The sequence below is a fragment of the Rhinoraja longicauda genome, chromosome 1 (assembly GCF_053455715.1).
Source record: "Rhinoraja longicauda isolate Sanriku21f chromosome 1, sRhiLon1.1, whole genome shotgun sequence".
NCBI classification, from domain to species: domain Eukaryota; kingdom Metazoa; phylum Chordata; class Chondrichthyes; order Rajiformes; family Arhynchobatidae; genus Rhinoraja; species Rhinoraja longicauda.
Genome location: NC_135953.1, coordinates 23,959,657 through 23,985,838, shown reverse-complemented (window position 1 = coordinate 23,985,838; position 26,182 = coordinate 23,959,657). Strand labels below are relative to the sequence as shown.

General features: G+C 40.9%; 1 protein-coding gene across 2 annotated transcripts in view; it reads left to right on the top strand.

Moving 5' to 3' along the window:
• Nucleotides 1-24,304, top strand: part of myo5b (myosin VB) — a 199,795-nt gene extending 175,491 nt beyond the window's left edge. The window contains exons 29-40 of one of the 2 annotated variants that reach the window (XM_078420249.1): nt 2,091-2,188; nt 3,510-3,587; nt 5,183-5,381; nt 7,597-7,690; nt 8,644-8,784; nt 10,345-10,496; nt 11,254-11,343; nt 13,424-13,574; nt 15,540-15,825; nt 16,345-16,519; nt 17,408-17,488; nt 22,151-24,304. In XM_078420249.1, the coding sequence (XP_078276375.1) occupies nt 2,091-2,188; nt 3,510-3,587; nt 5,183-5,381; nt 7,597-7,690; nt 8,644-8,784; nt 10,345-10,496; nt 11,254-11,343; nt 13,424-13,574; nt 15,540-15,825; nt 16,345-16,519; nt 17,408-17,488; nt 22,151-22,303 (1,698 nt within the window). In that variant the 3' untranslated portion in view covers nt 22,304-24,304. The remainder of the gene's footprint in view (nt 1-2,090; nt 2,189-3,509; nt 3,588-5,182; nt 5,382-7,596; nt 7,691-8,643; nt 8,785-10,344; nt 10,497-11,253; nt 11,344-13,423; nt 13,575-15,539; nt 15,826-16,344; nt 16,520-17,407; nt 17,489-22,150) is intronic. The other variant, XM_078420320.1, reaches the window with a different exon arrangement.
• The last annotated feature ends 1,878 nt before the right edge of the window (nt 24,305-26,182 follow it).

Sequence of the window (26,182 nt, the reverse complement as noted above, 5' to 3'; positions counted from 1 at the left end):
GATGCACGGCAGATGCAGCATAATGTGGATAAATGTGAGGTTATCCACTTTGGTGGCAAGAACAGGAAGGCAGATTATGATCTGAATGATGTCAGATTTGGAAAAGGGGAGATGCAACGAGACCTGGGTGTGCTTGTACATCAGGCACTGAAAGTAAGAATGCAGGTACAGCAGGCAATGAAGAAAGCTGATGGCATGTTGACCTTCATTGCGAGAGGATTTGAATTTAGGAGCAAGGAGGGCCCTGGTGAGACCGCAACTGGAGTATTGTGTGCAATTTTGTTCTAATTTGAGGAAGGACATTATTGCTATTAAGGAAGTGCAGCGTAGGTTCACCAGGTTAATTCCCGGGATGGCGGGACTGACCTCATGAGGAAAGAATGGGTCGACTGGGCTTTTATTCATTGAAATTTAGAAGGATGGGAGGGGATCTTATAGAAACATAAAATTCTTAAAGGATTGGACAGGCTAGATGCAGGAAAAATGTTCCCGATGTTCGGGGAGTCCAGAACCAGGAGTCACAGTTTAAGAATAAGGGGGAGGCCATTTAGAACTGAGATGAGTAGTGAATCTGTGGAATTCTCTGCCACAGAAGGCAGTGGAGGCCAATTCACTGGATGTTTTCAAGAGAGTTAGATATAGCTCTTTGGGCTAACTGAAACAAGGGGGATAGGGAGAAAGCAGGAACGAGGTACTGATTTTCGATGATCACCCATGATCATATTGAACAGCAGAGCTGGCCCAAAGGGCCAAATGGCCTACTCCTGCACCTGTTTTTTATGTTTCATGCAAAACAAAGCTTTTCACTGTACCTCGATACTCGTATCAATTATAAATCATCCTCTACGTCGTGTAGGAAAAAAAACTGCAGATGCTGGTTTAAATCAAAGGTAGACACAAAATGCTGGAGTATCTCAACGGGTCAGGCAGCATCTCGGGAGAGAAGGAATGGGTGACGTTTCGGGTCGAGACCCTTCTTCAGACTGATGTCAGGAGAGGGGGCGGGACAAAGATAGGATGTAGTAGGAGACAGGAAGACTAGTGGGAGAACTGGGAAGGGGGAGGAGATAGAGAGGGAAAGCAGGGACTACCTGAAGTTAGCGAAGTCATTGTTCATGCCGTTGGGGTGTAAACTACCCAAGCGAAATATGAGGTGCTGTTCCTCCAATTTGTGTTGGGCTTCACTCTGACAATGGAGGAGGCCCAGGACCGAAAGATCAGATTGGGAATGGGAGGGGGAGTTGAAGTGCTGAGCCACCGGGAGATCGAAGGGACGAGTGGACCAGGGAATTACGGAGGGAACGGTCTCTGCGGAAAGCAGAAAGGGGTGGAGATGGGAAGATGTGGCCAGTAGTGGGATCCCATTGGAGGTGGCGGACTCAACAAAAGTCTGACCCGCTGAGTTACTCCAGCATTTTGTGTCTATCCTCTACCTTGTGGTGAGTGAGAAGAGGACAGAATTGACTTAAGAGAGCAGACCAATATTCAACACTGGAGATATTTTGTAGTTTTACTTGATTGCCTTTGGGAGTGTAAATGCAGAAATGTCTTTAGTGTTTATTGTCACGTGTACCGATGTACAGTGAAAAGCTTTTGTTGCATGCTATCCGGTCAGCGGAAAGACCATGCATGATTACAATCGAGCCATCCACAAATATCGAGCCATGTACAGAGACCGAGCCATGTACAGAGACATAATGAAGGGAATAACCTTTAATGGAATCTCTTGTGAGATTCTTCTTATCGTGTCCACACATGCTAGATATTGTGCGTCAGCCAAAACTGAACACAACTCTTAGCAATATCATTGTTCTCTGCGGGGTCCTCAGCGTTGCATTCGTGCTCCATTAGAGGACATCTCAATGGGTGCTCCATAGTTTGCGGTTCAGTGCCACATATGCAGATGGCGTCTTGTGAGATTAAAAAAATGCATCCGTGGCTATAAGGGGAAATGATACTTACTGTCTGCCACTTATGGGTTTCATTGATCTGTACATGGATTTCTCTGGTATTCCTCCGAACTCATATTTTTGTTGAATTAGAAATTCTATTTGGACATGTCGGTAAGTAATTTGCTTTTCACATTGCAGGATAACGTGACTGAGAAATATGAGTGGAAAAGAAGTGATGAAAACACAGATAATGATGATGCCATTGAGGCATACAATGGTATATGTGAAACAAATAGGTAAGTTTGTTTTACCTACAAATTATCTCCCCAGCATAACATTATTTCCTGTGAAGGCGCATTGTTTTACCCATTTTATGGGCATATATAAATCTATACCTTTTATTGCAAAATAAATCGTTTTTAGGGAATTTATCTACAGCATGATCTAGCATGGAATAGATTTATCCACTACTCACCAGCTTCAGGAATGAATAAAGTTCAAATTGATGGAATAAATGATGGTCTGCTTTCCCAGTGTTAATTAAATTGGATCTCAGATCTTGGAACCAGTTCCCATTTAATTTTACAAGGCAGCTCATAACACATAAATGACCTTATTCGCACATTCACTTCAACCCAGTTCACTGGATAGCAATCAGTGTCATAAATAAATACTGATATTGTTTTCCTCCAATAAACCTATGACAACTGTAGTCCTCCTATAACTGCTACCAGTACCTCAAGGGAAATTAGCTAACTGTGCCATCCAAATCAAATCTTTTCATGAAACCACTGATAGGGATGGTTAATGGAATTTTTAAACAGTGTTAGAAAAGATTACTATTCTTGAGAGGAAACTGTTAAATCTAGTAATATTCCTATTAAAATAATGTAACTAACTGTGAATGCACAGATGAAGAATTACCTGACTTTGTCGAAATGTCCTCTAATTTATAAGTTGGAAAAAAAACTGCAGGTGCTGGTTTAAATCAAAAGGTAGACACAAAATGCTGGAGAAACTCAGCGGGTCAGGCAGCCTCTCTGGTGAGAAGGAATGGGTGACGTTTCAGGTCGAGACCCTTCTTCATTACTCCAGCATTTTGTGTCTACCTCTAATTTACAATATCAGCTGTGACAAAGTGCAGTCAAAAGAAATCTCACCTTTCTGAGTTTGGCTGAACTTTAGTCGGTGGGTAGTCTGGAGTAATTCTTTGTTTTATTCTGAATCATGATTTACTTGAACTGAAATTGCTTTCTGCGTTGTGATAAGTATTTAACTTCATTTACTTGATCTCCTTAATAATCCTGCATGTACACATACTTGGACAGTACATCTTCTTGCTTTTGCACTTATGCAAGTCAAGTATGGACATAGGACAGATTAGCACAATGTACACTGTTCTATAAACTTTATGATGGCTGTTTGAGTGAGACCTGCCATTTGTCTTGCATTAGCTTTAATTTCTGGGGTTACTAAGTTATTATATCTCACGTCCAAAATGTCGGTAATTATTCTTACTTCTTATGGTAAAGACGTGTTTGCTCTTTCTGAATGACACTTTTGCTCCTTTCTCTTTCTTTCTGTTCTTGCTTCCTTTCACCTGTCATACACTTGCAGCCAGGCTGAGGACTGGCACTACCTCAATGAAGATGGAGAACTTGGCCTGGCATATCAAGGCCTGAAGGAAGTTGCCAGGTCAAATCTTTGTTTGCCTTTGTTCTGAATATCTGTAAAACATGTTAAGATTTTTTTTTGTGTGGAACGACAACTATTAATATTTGCATGGTTTTAAGGTAATAAAACACCAAAATATTTCACAAGAGGATGGGAAAATGGCACTTAACGTCAGACTGTACACAGGAATGCCCAGTAGATAAGCATAGCTGACAGATGGGGAAATTTTGAGATTAGTGTTGCACAAGAGACTAAAATTGGACAAATGTAGGTTTGAAAAAGATTACAGATTTAGTGGGAGGCAAGGCCACAGTGAGATTTCAAAGTATCACAGCCAACTTTAAATTCAAAGCATTTGCTGGACCAGAACCAATCCAGACCAGCAAGCAGAAAGGTGCAGAAGAAAAGAGGCTGGCATGAATCAGGACATGAGTTTTAAATGTTGTCAAGTTTATAAAAAGTGGTGAGCTGACTAGGAATACATTGAAGTCACCATGATTAGACTTAATAAAGGTGTTGATGATGATTTCAGCAGAGATGAGGTTGGGCAGATGCACATTCATGCAATTGTATGGAAATTACTTGATCAAATAATGTTTTGTTTGTGATTGGGCGATCGTCTTTAGCAATTTGGTCCTTCAATAAAACAAAGGTTAAGGTTCACAATGGTATTGAGCGTACAATAGTTCATTAAATCTATAATTTGCCAAAGGCTACATTTGTAAGTACAAATCTTTGTGAGGGACTTGGCTGTACTACTTTAGCTTAAGTAAAGGAAGAGAACATGGTGTTGTGTAATAGGTAATGTGCTTGTGCAGAATTGGTGTTGGCCAAGATAAACATTGCAAAACAATTATGCATTGATACAATTTGTATAGTGATTTGCACAAAGACTTGTTTGGGCAAGTTACTGCATTTTGGACGTTACACATTGAACAGTCTTGGAATTTTTTTGGAAAAATAAATTTGATGAGTATTAGGTGCAATATCCCTATGTGAAACCATTGAATCACGAAGTTGCAAAGCTTTGAGTCATTATAGAATTTCAAACATCTATTTATTTAAAAATTCTGTATATAATTGGTTGTGCAGCCATGTTCAAGATGGCTCCTGTAGTATACTTGACAGATCCAAGGCAGACTCTGAGCAGGAGTTCTCCTTTGCCCTAGGTACCCTTGAAGAGGAAGGGAAGGAGTTGTCCTTAGTTCTTTCTGTTGAATAAGTGTGATCTGGACACCTTATTGTTATATTGTATAGGGGTATGATGTGTAGTGCAGAAATGTGAGAAGTCATATTTTTAATTGCATCTCAATTATTTGCTGTCTCTGTAGTCGGTAACTAATAGAAAATTGCTATTTGCCCTATTTACAGCACTGACCGTAGGAAATCATTCAGCCTTACTTTAACATAGGCATAGTTAACCTATATGTTTTGAATTAGCTATAAAGTCCTGCGATATGAACAGTGACCATGAGTACTATCTGTAGTTCAAGAATGCACTGTAATAAAAAAACTAACCCTTTCATTTTAATGGTATTGGTATTATCTTAAGAACTAAAAAATATGAACCAACCCACCCAGTTGATATTTTTGTACTTGATGTTGTTGCACCACAGGCTGCTGGAGGCACAATTGCAGGCCCAGATCAAGCAACACGAGGAAGAGGTAGAAAGAATGCAGGCACAGCTTGAGGCTACGAAGGAGGAGATGGAAAAACAGCAACAGATTCTCACACATACGCTCCAGATGTCTCCAGATGCACGCATTGAGTATAACGTACAACAGGAGATCACCCGCCTCACCAATGACAATCTGGTAAGATTGGTATCTCTACCAATAATTTGAATGACAATGCAGTTGTCGTTAATAGTAAATTTGCTGATGACACCAAAATTGGATAGTTGACAGTGAGGAAGGACAACAAAGTTTACAACAGGATCAAGATCAGTCGGGAAGGTGGCCCAAGGAATAGCAAATGGAATTCGGCAAGGTGGCGCAGCAGTAGAGTTGCTGCCTTACAGTGGCAGAGACCCGGGTCAAACCTGACTAAGGGTGCTGTCTGCACGGAGTTTGTACATTTTCCCTGTGACCGCGTGAGTTTTCTCCGGATGCTCCAGTTTCCTCCCGTGCTCCAACAACCTTTTTGAAGGTTTGTAGGTTAATTGGCTTCAGTAAAATTGTAAATTGTCCCTAGTGTGTAGGATAGTGCATGGGATGATTGCTGGTCGACGTGGACTCAATGGGCCAAAGGGCCTGTTTCCGCACTGTATCTCTAAAGTCTAAAGTAAAGTGTTCACCTTAGCTCCTGCTGAAATCTACATGTCAATACCTTTGTTAATTCTAATCAGGCTTAGGCTTAGGTTTATGATTGTCACATGGACCGAGCGAGGTACAGTGAAAAGGTTTGTTTTTCATGTTAATCAATCAGATCAGATACTACTATATATTAATACAATCATGTATTACAAACTTAAATGCAATAGATAGAAAAAGGGGAAGATACAGAGTGCCAAATAGAGTTCTTAGCAATGTGGTGCATCAGTTTCATAGACGAAGTCCGATGTCCGTATTGGGGTTGGTGTGAATTAGACAGTATCCCAGTTTATGGCAGGCCCATTCAGAAGCCTGATAATAGACAATAAACAATAGGTGCAGGAGGAGGCCATTCGGCCCTTCGAGCCAGCACCGCCATTCAATGTGATCATGGCTGATCATTCTCAATCAGTACCCCGTTCCTACCTTCTCCCCATACCCCCTGACTCCGCTGTCCTTAAGAGCTCTACCTAGCTCTCTCTTGAATGCATTCAGAGAATTGGCCTCCATTGCCTTCTGAGGCAGAGAATTCCACAGATTCACAACTCTCTGACTGAAAAGGTTTTTCCTCATCTCAGTTCTAAATGACCTACCCCTTATTCTTAAACTGTGGCCCCTTGTTCTGGACTCCCCCAACATTGGGAACATGTTTCATGCCTCTAACGTGTCCAACCCCTTAATAATCATACGTTTCGATAAGATCTCCTCTCATCTTTCTAAATTCCAGGGTATACAAGCCTAATAGAGGGGAAGAATCTGTTCCTGTGTCCGGTGAAGGGCACTTTCATGCTTCTGTATCTTCTGCCTGATGGATGGGAGAGGTATTTGACTTGATCTTTGAAGGCTACGACACATTCCGTCTCACTGTCACCACCTCATGATCCCTTAATTTTTCCCTTTTGTCAGGCTGTCTGTCTGTTATCTGGTTCTGGGTGAGCAGAAGTAGGGAATTATAATGATTTTGTCTGTCATAAACTCCATTTCCTAACGACTATCTAGACCTGCACCAGACAATATATATTTGCCCATGAGGTGAAGAATGATATAAGTACACCATTACAAAACTGACTGTTTCCATCACAATAATGATGGAGTTCTCCACCACTTTAACCCAATGGCTAGTTAATCTCTCATCCTTGCGTATATCCTTTCTTGTTTGTCTGGGTGTATTATTGTCAAGAGCACAGAGGTACAGTGAAAAACTTTGTTTTGCATGCTATTCAATCAATTCACATAATACTAGACATAAAACATGTCAAACAGAGAGAGCAAATGGGGAAGATGCAGAATATAGTTCTCAGCACTGTAGCGCATCAGCTCCAGAGAACAGAATAAACTGGTGCAGAAATGTTTTTTGCCAGAAAGGGAAAACCCCACAATAGTTTAATAAAAGACTTGCACAAACAGAAAACATTTCCCTTTCTCCATCTCTAACCCTCATTTTTGCATTATATTACCTATACCTGTTGGGATCCTGTAGGACATTTCTTTTACCTGGAGAATGATCAATTTCCATGAGGATTTGTTATCTCTTTATATGTCTATGCTTTTGAAGGTCCCGACCCAAAATGTCACCTATCCATGTTCTCGAGAGATGCCGCAAGACTCGCTGAATTACTTCAGCACTTTGTCTTCTTTTGCAGCACGCCCTGTGCAGTTCATTCAATTTAGTGAAACAAATCCTATTCCCTCCAAATGGTTTTATTTTCTCTTCAAGGATCTGAAAGAGCTGGTGGAGAAACAGGAGAAGAATGAGAAGAAACTGAAAAAGCAACTCAAGATCCACATGAAAAAAGTTCAAGAGCTTGAAGGTATAACTGGATTTAGGAAGTTGTTGACTTAGATTTTGATCCACTTGGGGAAAACCTGGATTCTACCTCATCTTTTCAATTGTTCGGTGAATGTATCTATCTGAAGTTAGAATATAGAGAAGTGATTTGCTGTTTTAGTGAATTCAGATTTGTATCAATGCTTTTGCAATTTGACATAGAAAATAGGTGCAGGAGGAGGCCATTTGGCCCTTCGAGCCAGCACCGCCATTCATTGGGATCATGGCTGATCATCCACAATCAGTAACCTGTGCCCAACTTCTCCCCATATCCCTTGATTCCACTAGCCCCCAGTGCTCTATCTAACTCTCTCTTAAATTCATCCAGTGACTTGGCCTCCACTTGCCCTCTGTGGCAGAGAATCCCACAAATTCACAACTCTCTGGGTGAAAAAGTTCCTTCTCACCTCAGTTTTAAATGGGCTCCCCTTTATTCTAAGACTGTGGCATTATGTTGCATTATGTATCTTTTCCTCTCTTATCCTCACAGAAGCAGGAATAAGTATTGCATATTTTTGTTGTCAATACACATTTATTTGGGGCGGCGCAGTGGTGCAATGGTAGAGTTGTTGTCATTACAGCGCCAGCGGCCCGGGTTTGACCCTGACCACAGACCCTGTCTGTACGTAGTTTGTACATTCTCCCTGTGTCTACGTGGGTTTTCTCCGGGTGATCCGGTTCCCTCCCACACTCCAACGACGTGCAGGTTTGTAGGTTAATTGGCGTCTGTAAATTGTAAATTGTCCCCAGTTTGTAGGATAGCGCGAGTGTCCGGGGTGATCGTTGGTCAGTGTGGACTTGTTGGGCCGAAGGGTCCGTTTCCACGCTGTGTCTCCAAAATTCTCATTTATTTTCCAACATTTTTTAAACTGTTAAGCTTTTTAATCGTTTTTCTTTTGAGTTCTTCAACTTAATGTGGTGTCTGAATGTTATCAGCCCGGAGCACAGTACCGAAGGAACCAAGACGAGAACAACTAACCAGACAAGTCACCGTGCAACGGAAGGAGAAAGAGTTCCAGGGGATGTTGGAATATATCAAGGAGGATGAAACTCTACTTATTCGCAACCTCATCACGGGTATGTTATTAAAGTGGAAGATCTTTGACTTGGTAAATATGCCGAGAATAAGCCTGGGCATATGGGTTAACGGGTTCTGTTCTGAATGAGGCTCTGTAAGAAGTCCCAGGAAGTGCTTTAGTGAACAAGTCTAAGCAGGAAAAGTACAATACAAAGAGTTCTGCCGAGGGGGTTGCAGTAGATGAATCAATGCCGATGCTTACTCGATTCCCTGCTGTAAAATTAAATACTTTTTCCAACGTTTTATTATCGGCAAAGAATGTAAATACTGAGGAAAGGATGGATTTCACCGAAGGGAATGCAACTTTTCAAAAAAGTGGTTTATCACCAGACTCAAGGGTGATTAGAGGTTGAAACTAAAAGTTGGTCTTGTTAGTGATCTGCATGGTGTGGGTTTTGAATTATTTTCCAGGCATATTACACAGTTCCTAATAATTGTTTTACACAGAGACTGGCGGCTGCCTGGAGCACACTACCAGAGGTGGTGGTGGAGGCAGATACGATATTGGCATTTAACAGGCATTTAGATAAGCATATGAATATATAGGGGGTGGAGAGAGATGGATCACGTTCAGGCAGATGAAATGAGTATAACCTGGCATCAGGTTGAGTATGGACATTGTGGGCTGAAGGGCCTGTTCCTGTGCAGTACTGCACTATCTTCTATGGTATGATCAACTCGATTTTATGGTATACTAGACTGAGGTGGACCCATTGGGTCCAAATCTCTCCCGCGGGTCTCTCCTGGGGCAACCCTCCCCCAACTGACGATCCTGAGGGCCCGGCAACCATCTCCAACTGATGATGCCTGTTGCTGGGCGTGGAGTGTCCCCCGGGGCCGTAGGCGGGCGAGGACGGACAGCGAAGGGGAGAGGGTGCCATTCACCTTGGCCCCGTGCCGCCAGCGCTGCAGCCAGAGCGAGCCGTGGACCCAAAGACTCTCCTGCATTGGCCTAGCACCCTCCCCTCCCCATCCCCCCCCCCCCACTCATCCACTCCATCCCCCCTTATTCCCCCACTCACCCACTCCATGCCCCCCCTCAACCCCCCTTAAAACTCCCCCAAACCTCTCCTGCATTGGTGGTGGACACTGATTATGTCTCTGTTCAAGGAGGAAGCAGAGAGCTTTCAGTCCCACCTATGGGGCATGCACCCAGACATATTGTGCGTCCATGGTAAAGATGAGCCTGTTGGGACCAGATAATTTTAAACTGTCCATGTGGCAGAAGGCAAATGAAATATCATGGATCTAAACGGGGATGGACCGGACCTGGGGAGAAGGAATGAAGTAATCGTAGGAATAAATATTTTAATGAGGCGGGGAATAGGCTGAAACAATAGGTTTGCCCACATATTCCTGTTTTAGGTTGTTGGGCAGCAGGTGGAAGGGGGCTGCACTGGGCTGAAAGCCGTGAAAAGAAGGATTTCCAGTATTGTATGGTTTTAGTTTTATTTGGAATGACCAAAATGAACAAATAAATTCTTCCCAAATTTCCTACCAGTAGACTTCTTGTTCGATTGCTGATTGAAATGTGTTTGTTCTCTTCCACTCATTTATAGACTTGAAGCCCCAAGCAGTCTCTGCCACTGTGCCAGGCCTACCAGCATACATTCTCTTCATGTGCCTTAGACATGCAGATTATGTGAATGATGACCAGAAGGTCCACTCACTTCTCACTGGGACTATCAATGGTATTAAAAAAGTATTAAAGGTAAAAGATTGACTTCTTCAAATCCAACCACTAACTATTTTGAGAGTTATGTCGCAATTACACGGGGATCTGATTATTTAACAAAATACTTACAAAATTGTTTGGACCACGATACCTTTGTGTGAAATAATAAAATTCAGCTTTATTTATCATTTCCTAATAGGCCTTGGCCACCCACACAAATAATGTTCTGTTGAATGTGAATAAGCTGTAGAGTCCTTGTGAGTTGAGGAACATTCCAGTCTGTATTATTCCCTTTGTCACAGGGATGATTTCTCGTGGGAGTCACTAGATAATTAGTGAGGCAGGAACCTTGGTTTATTTTTATTTCCTTCCCTGCTGCAAACTGACACAGAGGCCAGTTTGTTCATAGCTCCCACTCCCAGCTCAGATCAGCTAATTCAGTGCATACTCTAAAATGGAATCTGTAAACTTGCCGATCTTGGTAGTTCAGTATCATAATAAATCAAGAAGGAAACCAAAAATCATTAGTATTTTGTTTTGTTAAAATATCCAATAAACTAGAGATTTTCACTATCTTTTCAAGAGAGTTAGATATAGCCCTTAGGGCTAACAGAATCAAGGGATAAGGGGAGAAAGCAGGAACGGGGTACTGATTTTCGATGATCAGCCATGATCGCATTGAATGGCGGTTCTGGCTCAAAGGGCCAAATGGCCTACTCCTGCACCTATTTTCTATGTTTCTATGTTTATTGAGCTACTCTGATGTTTAAAGTTGGGGTTTTTTCTTTTACAGAAAAACAATGATGACTTTGAAATAACAACATTTTGGCTATCCAATAGTTGTCGTCTTTTGCATTGTTTAAAACAATACAGTGGAGATGAGGTAAATCTGGTTTATCATTTCCATTCAGCAGCAAATTACCTCATTCTGAAAATAAGACTGTGCTGACTTTATTAAAATATAGGATATCGTTGTTCGAGAAAGCAGGACATTACTTTGACAAAAGCACTCCTCACGTTTAGCAAGAGTTTCTCCAGTTATCCTGCGTAATGTTCCATGACTCTGATTTTGAGTAACATACCTCATCTGAATATAACAATATTTTTTTTCTCTTCACACCTTCCAATAAATCTGTTCTTATCCATGAGTTTTTCTGCAGACCTTTTGCCAAGGTTGAATTGTCAAAGACTAGGGGGCAGAGGTTTAAGATGAGAGGGGTAAAGTTTAAAGAAGATATGAGGAGCAAGGTTTTCACACAGAGCGATGGATACCTGGAATGGCCTGCCAGCAGTGGTGCTGGAGTCACATACTATAGTAGCATTGAAGAGGCTTTTAGATAAGCACATGACGGAATGGAGGGATATGGATCATGTGCAGGCAGAGTTTAGTTTAGAGATACAGTGCAGAAACAGGCCCTTTGGCCCACCGGGTCTGTGCTGACCAACGATCCCTGCATATTGACACTATCTTATACACACTAGAGACAATTTTTACATTTTCCAAGCCAATTAACCTAAGGTAGACACAAAATGCTGGAGTAACTCAGCGGATCAGGCAGCATCTTAGGAAAGAAGGAATGGGTGACGTTTCAGGCCGAGACCCATCTTCAGACTGATGTCAGGGGAGGGGGCGGGGCAAAGATAGGATGTAGTTAGAGACAGGAAGACAGTGGGAGAACTGGAAAGGGGGAGGGGAAAAGAACAGAGGAACTACCTGAAGAGTTGGAGACAGGAAGACAGTGGGAGGACTGGGAAGGGGGAGGGGAAAGAGGCATAGAGGAACTATCTGAAGTTAGTTGGAGACGGGAAGAGAGTGGGAGAACTGGGAAGGGGGAGGGGAAAGAGACGGACAGAGGAACTATCTGAAGTTAGTTGGAGACGGGAAGATAGTGGGAGAACTGGGAAGGGGAGGGAAAAGAGAAGGACAGAAGAACTATCTGGTTAGTTGGAGACAGGAAGACAGTGGGAGAACTGGTAGTTGGAGACAGGAAGACAGTGGGAGGACTGGTAGTTGGAGACAGGAAGACAGTGGGTGGACTGGTAGTTGGAGACAGGAAGACAGTGGGAGGACTGGTAGTTGGAGACAGGAAGACAGTGGGAGAACAGGTAGTTGGAGACAGAAGCCAATTAATCTACATACCTGTATGTCTTTGGAGTGATGAGATTAGATTAATTTAGCTTCATGTTGGCATGGACATTGTGGGCCAAGGGACCTGATCCTGGTGCTGTGCTGTTCTATATATACTCTATGCTCGGGTATCCTCCCACATTCCAAAGATAAGTTAATGGGGTAATTTGCAGCGGTCAATGTAGGTGAGTGATAGGAACGCATTCCTACTTATTGCTGTTAACTGTAAATCTTCATGAATCACCTGATGACAAATATCACAACTTTTTGAAATTTTAGAGTAATTTTTCGTCTGAATTTCTGGAGACGCTTAAACAATGACTTATTCTGTGGAATGTAATCATAGAGTAATACATGAAAATAAACAATAACCCCATCATGTCAGTGCACACTGGTTAGAAGAACCCTCAAGTTAGCTATTTATTCATGTACTGACAAATGTTTCCACTGTGGGGACATTGTTACAAGATAATGGAGTTGGCCATTTAAAACTGAGTTCATGGGAATTTCTTCCTTCTCACAAAGGATGGTGAAATATTGGAATTCTCTAACTGACGGGGTTGTCGAGCCAGGATTACGGGTGGAACTGGGTACTTTTTTGAAATATCAGGAAATTGAGGGGTATGTGAAATTAGCACAGGAGAGAAGACCTGGAGCAGAGCAGCCATGATCATATTAATAGGCAAGGCAGGGATGAGGGGCCAGATGGCCTACTCCTATTCGCTTGTATCTGACATGTCCATAAATAATTACTGCATATTACTAGCAATCTTTGCCACTCAAGCATCTGTAAAGTTGTTGTTTTTTTTCTCGTGCCCCTTCTCGATTCCTTCAGGATTTCATGAAGCAGAATAACACACGGCAGAATGAACATAGCCTGAAGAACTTTGACCTCGCAGAGTACCGCCAAGTTCTAAGTGACCTCTCTATTCAGATATATCAGCAAATGGTCAAGGTTGCAGAAGGTCTTCTTCAGCCAATGATAGGTAAGTCTAGGAAGGAACTGCAGATGCTGGTTTAAACCCAAGATAGACACAAAATGCTGGAGTAACTCAGCAGGACAGGCAGCATCTCTGGAGAAAAGGAATGGGTGACGCTTCGGGTCGAGACCCTTCTTCAGACTGAAAGTCATGGAAAAGGTAAACGAGAGATAAAGACAATGATGTAAGAGAGATATAGAACAAATGAATGAAAGATATGCAAAAAGGTAACAATGATAAAGGAAACAGGCCATATTTAGCTGTTTTCTAGGTGAGAACAAAAAGGTAAGTTTTGTCATTATGATTTTCGTACTAAGTATAACCATACTCATAAACCATCACACCTCCCCCATTCTCATCTCCCAGTAATCCAAACTTTTTAGGCTGAAGCTGTTGAGCAGTATTGCATGTAAAGTTAGTAGACTCCACATGCACAGTGAATGGAATCAGCAACTTTCTTAATCTGTATCACATTGAACCACATACAATGTGATACAGATTAACTCACACAACATACACCTTGTGTGAGAGAGAGTGTTATTCCCAAGAATACTTAATACAAGCAACATCCAGGTGTTCCTTAATTCAGCTTTGAAGAAAATTAAACTATCTGCCCCACCTTGGTGAAAAACATGGTTAGTCGCTGCTTGAACAGGAATAATGAACCTAAACCGAAGACTAAGGAGAATGTAGATGTTGGAATCTGAAACAACAAATACAATAGACAATAGACAATAGGTGCAGGAGTAGGCCATTCAGCCCTACGAGCCAGCACCGCCATTCAATACGATCATGGCTGATCACTCTCAATCAGTACCCCGTTCCTGCCTTCTCCCCATACCCCCTCACTCCGCTATCCTTAAGAGCTCTATCCAGCTCTCTCTTGAAAGCATCCAACGAACTGGCCTCCACTGCCTTCTGAGGCAGAGAATTCCACACCTTCACCACTCTCTGACTGAAAAAGTTCTTCCTCATCTCCGTTCTAAATGGCCTACCCCTTATTCTTAAACTGTGGCCCCTTGTTCTGGACTCCCCCAACATTGGGAACATGTTTCCTGCCTCTAATGTGTCCAATCCCCTAATTATCTTATATGTTTCAATAAGATCCCCCCTCATCCTTCTAAATTCCAGTGTATACAAGCCTAATTGCTCCAGCCTTTCAACATACAACATACGAATGCTGGAAGAACTCAGCGGGTCAAGCAGCTATGGTCTCATAGGGTCTATGGAAGCTATGGTCAGCAGGTCTATGGAAGTAAAAGGTATTTCTCTGCCTCAACAAATGCTGCTTGACCCAGAGTTCCTCGGCATTCTGTTTGCCTATTCGAGCATCTGCAGTCTCTTGTGTCTTCTGAAATAAAAATTGCTGCTTCCGCTAAAATGGCACGGTGGCGCAGCGGTAGAGTTGCTGCCTTACAGCGAATGCAGCGCCGGAGACTCAGGTTCGATCCTGACTATGGGCGCCGTCTGTACGAAGTTTGTACGTTCTCCCCGTGACCTGTGTGGGTTTTCTCCGAGATCTTCGGTTTCCTCCCACACTCCAAAGACGTACAGGTATGTAGGTTAATTGGCCGGGCAAATGTAAAAATTGTCCCTAGTGTGTGTAGGATAGTGTTAATGTGCGGGGATCGCTGGGCCGAAGGGCCTGTTTCCGCGCTGTATCTCTAAATCTAAATTCTAATTTGAGGATTTAATTGGCAAGGTCCTTCACAACTTCAGCTGAGGAATTCACTGCTTCAGCTGAGAAAAACCTTTCTTTGGGAAAAATCTTGTGTAAAGGGGGGACTTTATATCATGCAATAAGTACATCGGTCTTTTAAATGTAAATCTGAAACAGCTCATTATTGTATTACATTCTGCACGCAGTTTGGTTCACAACATACAATGTGGTACAAATGTTTTTTGTTTCCTGTATTGCCATAGCTGTTATAACTTACATTGAATTACTTTTATTTTTACTTTGGTGTAAAGTGTCTGCCATGTTGGAGAATGAGAGCATCCAGGGTCTGTCGAGCGTGAAACCCATGGGCTACAGGAAACGTTCTTCAAGCCGGCTGGATGGAGACGACAGCTACAGTCTAGAGGCCTTGTTGCGCCAACTTAACTTGTTAAACCACACCATGTGTGAACATGGACTGGATCCTGAGATTATCCAACAGGTCTTTCGTCAGCTCTTCTATGTCATCAACGCTGTAACACTTAACAACCTGCTGCTGAGAAAGGATGTGTGCTCGTGGAGTACAGGAATGCAAATCAGGTATGATTAGTACAGCGCAATCCACTCCTATGCCAGGGCTCTGCAGAATTGTTCACTCCCACCCCATGACATTTGAGGATTAGTCCCATTCCTTTTCTTGCTCTTGTACTCATGGTACTTCTGAGCAGGAATGTCTCTGCTTCACATCGACATCCTTGTTCATTTTGATCGAACTGGTTGATGGTGTAGGATACCTTATTCATTTTGATCGTTGTTATCTTGTTCATCTTGTATCGTTGATACCTTGTTCATTTTGATCGAACTTATCCACTTGGTTAGTTTTTCCAAGTGCTATCTCATGAAAGGGGTACATGTTGTTAAAAGCCATTGCTCTCTAGTAAAAATTCTATGATGTAGTTGTGAAGAATATTTGTTTTTATTGTGTCATGAGTTGGACTGCCATGTGGAGAGAGGGAAAGGTAAGAAATCAGGGAGGAAAAGAAGAGACATTTTTAAGGGATCTTTCGAACAAATAATCTGCAGCTGTTGCTTTTCTGACTGCGATATTTGTTTTGATAGGTACAACATCAGCCAGCTAGAAGAGTGGTTGCGGGGAAAGAATTTACAACAAAGTGGGGCTGTGAAGACAATGGAGCCTCTAATTCAAGCTGCACAACTTCTCCAAGTGAAGAAGAAAACCACTGATGATGCTGCAGCCATCTGTTCAATGTGTAAAACTCTATCCACACAACAGGTGAGTGGACTTTAACTATTGGAGTCTTGAACCAGGCAGAACAGTTAGCCATGAGCCAATTCAAGAACTGTTAAGTGTCAGATGTGTTGATGTCCTAGACTGACTATTAACCTCCAGAGCTCCCAACAATGACACCATTAATAATGAGAAGTGATAAACTGCATTGATGAAAATAATGTTCTGGAGACGAATACCCGTAAAGTTAGTGGATATGTTAACACTGATCTTCTGAAAACACATAGATTCTGGAATAATTCCTGCAGATTGGCAGATAAAATGTATAATATCATTCTTCAAGAAAAGGAAGAAGAAACAAAAGTGGATCAGTTAGTTTGTTGGAGGCATTTGATGATGTGCGTAGCAAGGACGAAAAGAGTCTACCTGGGTTTTCAAAGTCATGTTATGCAACACAATGTGATCCAAACTTTTGGGATTGGATGTAATACATTGGGTTGGCTAAAGGATGTAAGACAGTGTAGGAAATAATATCTTTCAGTTTGCCAGCATTATAAATGTCATAGTCATGCAATGCAAGATATCTAATGTTGCCAAAATACAAGAGTAAATAACTAAGTGAGCAACAAGGAAAGGAAATACAGAAATACAGAAGTGAATGGACAACAAAGTAACATGCAGACTTAAAAGTGGGAAAATGAGAGGCTCTGCAACTTGTTAGCAATAGGAAAAAACCATCGTTGAGAACATTAAATTTTGAGAAGTTTGTAAAGGGTTGATGTACAGATGGATATGGGTGGCTGATATTTGGTCTCCTTACCTTCATGTAGCTGTGCTACATAAGTTATTTGATCTTCAGACATTGAATGTGTCATGATTATCTGATCATTGTGTATTCAATTCTACATTTTTATTATTCTTTTCCCACACCAGATCGTCAAAATTTTAAACCTGTACACACCAGTAAATGAATTTGAAGAACGTGTAACTGTATCATTCATTAGAAGTATTCAGGTAAGCATTTTGTGGATCAGTATTGCATATGTCCTAAGTTCTGAGAGAGATGACTGCTGATGTCTTGGGAATGGAATGGCATGGTATTGTCAAGATTTTATTTTTTATAGTGAAGTTCAATTTTTTTCCATTAACACACATTTATGATTTGTTGTTTATAAAATAACGAACTGACTTGCAATTGTGTTAATAACATATATTAACGATGATGAAATGAAACATTTTTTACATTTGCAAGTATTTGCCAATATTAGACCTTTCCACAAATAATTAATTTTACATAGAGAGAGTTTCCACTAGTGGAAGAGTTTAGGACCAGAGGTCATAGCCTCAGAATAAAAGGACGCTCCTTTAGGAAGGAGATGAGGAGGAATTTCTTTAGTCAGAGGGTGGTGAATCTGTGGAATTCATTGCCACGGATGGTTGTGGAGGCCAAGTCAATGGATATTTTTAAGGCAGAGATAGATAGATTCGTGATTGGTATAGATGTCAGGGGTTATGGGGAGAAGGCAGGAGAATTGGGTGAGGAGGGAGAGATAGATCAGCCATGATTGAATAGCGGAGTGGACTTAATGGGCCGAATGGCCTAATTCTGTTCCTATCACTTATGAACTTTTGAACACATTTGTTCAATCTCTGTAGAAATGGTTGTTTCCACTTTCCTGTTAAATAAGAAAATATAGGTGCATAAAAACATGTGTAAGCAAAATAAACTTCCCTTTTATTGAAACCAAAAAAAATCCATATGTTAAAAATCCCAGATTCAGATTAGTTTACTGTCATATATACCCCAAGATAATGAAATTCCTAGTTTGCATGAAGCTCAAAGAATAAACAATAAATTTGATTTAGCACATGATTTTAGGTGTCGGGGGTCATGGGGCAAAGGCAGGAGGATGGGGTTAGGAGGGAGAGATAGATCAGCCATGATTGAATGGCAGAGTTGACTTGATGGGCCGAATGGCCTAATTCTATTCCTGTACCATATGACCTTAAATACAACAAGTGCAATAATAAATACAATGATGAATGCAAAACACCAGAATGATGCAGGATTGTGGTACGATCTGAAGTAGTACCAAAAAACCCCCTAAAAGTAATAGAAGTAGTACAAAAAAAGTTTAAGAACAGAATGACTGAATGAGAATGAGTTAAGAGAAAGAGTACGTGAAATCATTTCAGGGAAGGGAATGTGAAAGAGGTGATTTGTTCAGAAGTTATTAGCAGATGAGAAGAAACAGTTCTTAAGTTTGATGCCCAAATTTCAAGCGCCTGTATTTTTACCCAGAGGGTAGAAGAGAGAAACGGCAACAATAGACAATAGGTGCAGGAGGAGACCATTCGGCCCTTCAAGCCAGCACCGCCATTCAATGTGATCATGGCTGATCATTCTCAATCAGTACCCCGTTCCTGCCTTCTCCCCATACCCCCTGACTCCGCTATCCTTAAGAGCGCTATCCAGCTCTCTCTTGAATGCATTCAGAGAATTGGCCTCCACTGCCTTCTGAGGCAGAGAATTCCACAGATTCACAACTCTCTGACTGAAAAAGTTTTTCCTCATCTCAGTTCTAAATGGCCTACCTCTTATTCTTAAACTGTGGCCCCTTGTTCTGGACTCCCCCAACATTGGGAACATGTTTCCTGCCTCTAACGTGTCCAACCCCTTAATAATCTTATACGTTTTGATAAGATCTCCTCTCATCCTTCTAAATTCCAGTGTATACAAGCCTAGTCGCTCCAGTCTTTCAACATATGATAGTCCCACCATTCCGGGAATTAACCTAGTAAACCTATGCTGCACGCCCTCAATAGCAAGAATATCCTTCCTCAAATTTGGAGACCAAAACTGCACACAGTACTCCAGGTGCGGTCTCACTAGGGCCCTGTACAACCGCAGAAGGACCTCTTTGCTCCTTGACAATACTTCCAACCACCATGATGCAACGCACCATGAAGGTGGACTGATGGAAGGAAGTGAGAAGCCTGTAAAGGAACATCTGTGGATTCAGGGTGGTCATGAGCAGAGCAGTTGCCACACCAGGTTGTGATGCATTCCGTTAGAATACTTTCTATAGCGCATGTGCAAATGTTCAAAGGAATATTTGTGGACATGGCGATTTCCTTCCTTGGATCGACAGTCAACTCTTTTGTCTTGCTTACGCCATTGTTCTATACCATGGCATAAGGTTCTTGAGTCCTTTCTTGGATTCTGTCAATTCGTTGTTATTGAATTAGCTGACAGCAGTGATATCATTGGCAAACTTAAAGATCGAATTGGCACTATACTTGGCCCCAAAGTCATGGCTGTAAAGGAATAGAACATGAGGCTGAGAAAACAATCAAGAGGAATACCAGTGTTGAAGGCCAGGGTGGAGAAAATGTTATGAAAATTCTAACTGAATGAGGTCTATCAGACAGGAAGTCCAGAAGCCAGATATAGTTGGAAGTCCCAAGGCCAAGGTCCAGGAATTTCGAGATGAGCTTATTCAGTATTATCATGTTGAAAGCTGAGCGGTAGTCAATGAATAACTTTCTGACACAGGTGTTCTTATTGTCAAGGTAATCCAGAGCTAAATGGAGTGCAAGGGAAATGGCGTCCTCCCGAGACCTATTTCTCCTGTAGGCGTGTTGCAAAGAGACTGGATTGTCCACGAGACAGGCACTGATGTGGCCGATAGCCAGTCTTTCAAAGCATTTCATTATGGTCGATGTTAAAGCAGTAGTCATTGAGATAGGCCACGATATATTTCTTGAGGACTGGAATGATGGAGGTGTCCTTGGTGTGGATGGGGACACTAGACTTTTGAAGTGAGAGATTGAAGATTGAAGATGTCAGTAAAAACTATGGAAAGTTGATTTAGCGCATGATTTTAGAACCCATCCATTGACTCTATCCGAATCATGCAGCAGAAAAACAGGCCCTTCAGCCCAACTCCTCCATGCTGACCAAGATGCACCATTTAAGCTAGTTCCATTTACTATCTTTTCACCCATAGCTGTCTAAACCTTTCCTATCCATATGCCTGCCCCAATGTCTTTTAAATGTTGTTACTCCACCTGCCTCAACTACTTCCTCTGGTAACTCGTGCCATATACCAATCATCCTCTGTCTAAACAAGTTGCCTTTCAGATTCCTTTCTCCTCTCACCTTAACCCTTTGCCCTCTATTTCTCGATTCCCCTACCCTGGGAAAAAGAATATGTGCATTCACCCTCATGATTTTATACATATGGGTAGCACAGTGGCCAGCTGATAGAACTGCTGCTTTTCAATACCAGAGAGCTGGATTGTGTTTTCCTTAATTTAAATTGCAACACCATTTTGTCTCTTACCTCTCTACCTGTGTCATGCCTGTAGCATCTGTAATCTGGAACATCAAGCTGCCATCATGCACCTTCCCAGGAATTATCCTTCAAAGGCAGTAATGAATTCATTGTTTTTCTTCAACAGTTTGACAGTTTCACGGTCATCTTTGCTGATGTTGACTTTTAAATTTAAAAACTGTGAACTGTGATTTGAATTGATATCAGCACATTCTTTCTTTAATAAAAATATTGTGGATGCTACAAATATTGAAAAAAAACAGAAAAAGTTGGAAATAATCAGTAGGGCAAGCAACATGAATTGGGAGGGGGTGGCAGGTGGTGGGCGGAGGACGAAGGGGTTGAGGAAGAAACAAAAGTTTCTATATATGTGATAGGGTGGAAAGCAGGAGACATCAAATGTTAAGGTGCAGGCCAGGTGAGGGATTCAGTGGTACAGTTCAAAACAAAATATATATGGCCTTGAAGATATAAATGAGAACAATTATCTGAAATTCTTGAATGAGGCTGCAATGCATTTAGCCAAGTGCTTATGTGCTTATTTTAAGCTTTTTTAGAACATTGTAGAAGGCAGAGGAAGAATCAGACCATGAATTAAAGTAGGACATAACTGGAAGCTTGGACTGAGCAGAGGTGTTCTGCATAGCAGATATCCAATCTGCATTTAGTCTTCCAAACAAAAAGACACTGCAACTGAAGTATAAGAAATAGAATGAAGTGCAAATCACTGCTTCACCGTGAAAGTGCATTTGAGGTTTTGTGTAAGAGGGCGATTAATAATCGGGTATTGTAAAGGAAAGAGAGACACGAGACTGTAGATGCCAGAATCTGGAGCAACAAACAACCTGTTGGTGGAACTGAGCAGTTTGAACAGCTGAAACATCGACAGTTCTTTCCCCCAATAGATACTGCTCGACCTGCTGAGTTTCTCCTGTTTGTTACAAAGGGATGATGGGGTATGAGGTGAATGAATTATTGGTGTTGATTGCAGTGAATTGGTGTGTGCTGGAGGAGTCAGCAATAACATGTTTCAAATGCCAGAAATGTCAGTGGGATCTGTTGTACGGGACGCTGAATAGTGCAGGAGGGGATTCCTATCTTCCAGATGGTTCCTCCAGAAGCAATTATTTTTTGCCTACAATAATCCATAGTTATGGAACAACGGGTGAGAAAGGAACAAAGGAATTGAAATCCATCCCCTTCATTGTTTTTATGGTGAAGATAAATCCTCAGCTGAGGAAAAATAGAAAATATAACGGCTACTGTTTGCTTGTGTATCAAAATGTCTAAATATGTTCTTGTGCAGAAGAATTTACCCCAGTTATTTCTCTCCATACAGTCCTGTTTACAAGACCGCAATGAATCTCCTCAACTGCTAATGGACTTTAAACACACATTTCCTGTTATGTTTCCATTTAATCCTTCTGCACTCAACCTGGACACGATACACATCCCAGCAAATTTGAACTTGACTTTCCTCATTCGAGTGTAGAACAAAGCTTTGTGTGGACATTTACAGAAGAAGGAATGGAGAGAGAAGAAAGCTGAACATTGGATATTTGCTGCGTCTCAATCAAAATTATTATGGAACAATTAATCATGCAACACCATATCAAAACTTGATCAGTGGCCAAAATAACCCATCATCACTTCTAATAAACATCTACATAAACATTTGTGATGCATTCAGAAGGAACATTGAGCATTTCCAATGATAAACCATGATTTATTTTTGTAATTAACAAAGCAATGACCATTTATTGAGTAGAGTGTAAAAAAAAGCAAAGAAGACTGTGCCACAGATTTTGATATTTATGAACCGTGCAAAGTTTATAATCAAAAGAAAACAGCAATGTGGTTCATAATGTGATTTCTGCATGTTTTGCAACTCATCGCTTTGACTTACTGTCACAGTTCAAGCATGAAATGGAATTGGCTTTTTAGCTCTCATCCGTGACAGAGTCACCAAAAAAATAGTCACAGTAACTTTTAAGGGAAGAGGAAATGTAAAATAGGGTTTGGGTCTGCTCAATGCATACAACCAAATTAGAGCTAATATCACCTTTCCATTAGGCTAATATATTTTCCCCTCATTTCTGCTGTGACCATTGGCGTGGACATGTTTTATCGCTTTGTTATTTGAGCTGATTAAAACCACGCTTCTGTAACTGCTTATTTGACACTTGCATAAAAAGCTATTGAGCGGTTTGCCTGAAGTTTCCATTGGGAGCTTGACTCTGAAATGGGAAAGTTTAGCCCTGCGATTGCACTTCACTCATGAAGCGATAAATTTAATCGTGTCTTACGTAACTCCGAGAAGCATTGGCCATTTCAATTGGAGTCATTGATGTAATGTATTAAGTTAGGACCAAAAATATCTACAATGTTTGAGATGGAGTCAGCACAATATTCTGGTGTCTCTGTTTAGTATGGTTGATAAAGTAACTGAATTTATTTATTGAGCGATTGTAATTTGCAGAAACTTCCCCATTACGGTAAGATTCAGGATGCTGCTAAACATTAATTGTATAATTTTGTAACATCTGAGAATTTGCTCCTGTACTGAGGCAGCAAAACTGCACAGGCGTATTCAGTGCCTCGATATCTAAATCCAGCAGACTTTTATAAAATGAGCATAGTTTGCTGCTACCTGATAGTGGGTTATATTTGATTTAACCTCACGGCTTTGCAACAATCTTCAATGTGTAGGATGAGTGAGCTCTTTACACCTCTGACTGAATTTTGATTGCACGTTCTTCAAAAATATTTTGAAACATTTCACCTGGTCATATATGGCAATTATATATTTGTTATCAATTGCATATTTCTCTGTTGAAGCCTTTGCAAGATAATTGATTGCGCAAACACAGTTGGAATTGTACGAAATGTAAACATATTGAATATAATTATCCATTGGTGAACAGTATATGAATTTTCATGATCAAGAACTTTTTGTCTTTAACTGTTGGGCCGCATTCCGTGAATCCAAAGTGCACAGTTCCGATAAAAATCCCAGAGAATCTACAGGTGACACACAAATACCAACAAAAAGCTCAATCCTCAAACATCATCTTCCTGTTTCTACTTCTCAGCCGCCCTTCCCACCTTCACATGGGAGCAACAAAGTGGAACCACAAAAATGACAAAGAGTATAGCATTCCCTTCAGGTTTTCTAACAAATGGTGTGCTTGCCAAGAGAAGTGGGTTAAATAAGCAAAGATCTTTGATTGCAAAAGACAATGTCACTGAAATGTTGTGTTTAAATATTGACAAATTCTATTCCTTAAATAGATTGATAAAAAAAATATTTGTAATATTTCAAGTTAGGTGTGTTTGTTTTTTTCTTAGTTTAAATGGTCATTTAGATTTATGAAAGAAAAACAATGTAAACAAGTATATAGCAACGATAACTTTATTAAATTGCATGAAAAGGTGATGCAGCATTATGTTCAGATATTATTGGGAAAGAAGTAAGCACAAAAACTGTAATTAAACACCCTTTTTCACAGACTATTGTACTGTTTAAATCTGACTCATACTTTTGGACGCCTAGTGGGTAAAGTGACTCATTTATTCAAATGCATTTATCACAGAACTTATTAGTTGTCCTGATTATTGGGTGGGAAAATGTATCACTTGCTATTCTAAATCAGAAAGACAACGTCTATTCAATTTCTATTCTCTGAAGTTGGCAAACTTCAGAGAATAGATGGTTAAGGAGATAGATACCACAGCATGTACAATTAAGAAAGATGACATTTTCAGCAGTTCCAGTCAGACGAGAGTGCTCAAGGAAGACAAGTTCATGTTAAGTTATGCACCTTATGGAATGGAATACTTTATTGTCACATGTGACAAAGCACAATGGAATTCTTTGCTTGCATACCCAAGGTATACAAATAGCGACCACCTCCGGCGCTGACAAAGTTACAAAGCCAGCTGGCTCCTCCTTTGTTCTTCCCCCCCATCATTCATTGCACTGAGGACTTAAACTCCCTAACTAGACGCATGATGCAAGATCATACACAATGGGCTGGATATCACAGTTGGTGGTTCTGGCGCCTCAAGGCTACAGTCCTGCCTGTGCAGAGTATGCATAATCTACTGATAACTGTATGGGTTATGGGATTGGTTTCCCCTTACATCCCAAAGACATGTTGGTAAGTTAACTGGCTGCTTAAATTACTTGCATGATGCCAGGAATAAAGGACATTAATTGCGATGAGATTAGAAAAGTTGGTCATAGTGAGGGGCAATTTAATACCAGTATTACAACCATAAAAGACCTTGGAGTAAATGAAGAAAATCTGGTTCCACTGGCAAATGGGACCACGCCCAAAGAACATTGATTTAGGAAGTGACAAAACAAAAACCGAACAGGTGAGGTGAATTTGATTTGCATAACAAATTAAAATCTGGAATTACTGGTTGTAAGGGGAAGATAATTTAATAGTAATAACCTAAAGGGAATTGGATACACCTAAAAGTAAAGATCTATTGGGGGGGAAAATACAGAAATTATTCATTTGATATGTCATTAAAAGAAAAACGCTGGCCTGATGAGCTGACAAAATTGTTTCTGTGCTGTTAGACTTTATCGGTAGTGCAGAAAATGGCAAACTACAAATCTCTGAAGAACGACCCAGTTAGCAATTCTATCTGATTTGAAATATTTTGACTTTGTTTACCAAACTTGTCACCATACTTTCAGGGACATGTTTTATTGAATGCATTACTGTTATACAGTGAAGCTTGAAACAAATGTTGAGTTTAGCTCTCTTGGATATGTACAACAGTAATATTTGCCACATTATCATACATTCCAAAGCTTGGGTAGTTGTGGTGAAGTATCACTGATGATAAAAGATCTTCCGGGTATACTTTCCACAGTATGGCGATGAATGAAGACCGCATACTTCCATGGTAAACTTCCCTTTCAAGATTAAACAACATTTAAAAAATTATTTATTTGGCCGGTGTTTGATTTTTTGATCACTCAAAGACCATGATAACAAACATTATGACCAAGAACTTCTATTTAATTACCTAGTTTTCTTATAATCTGAAAACATGGATTAGTCACTGGAGGTTTACATGATTTTAAATGTATGTATGTTTCCTAATCCAGAATGGTATTAAGCCTAAACCCAGAGAAGTGATAGAATTGAAATATGCATCAATTTCAAGCCTGAGAGGCCATCTTGTGGAGGTGTATAAAATTATGAGGGGAATAGATAGGGCGAATGCATAGTCTCGCACAGGAATGCACAGGAATCAAAAACGAGGAGACATGGTGAGATGAACAAGATTTAATGGAAAGCTGAGGGGCAACTTTTTTACTTGGTGGTGAATATATGGAATGAGCTGCCAG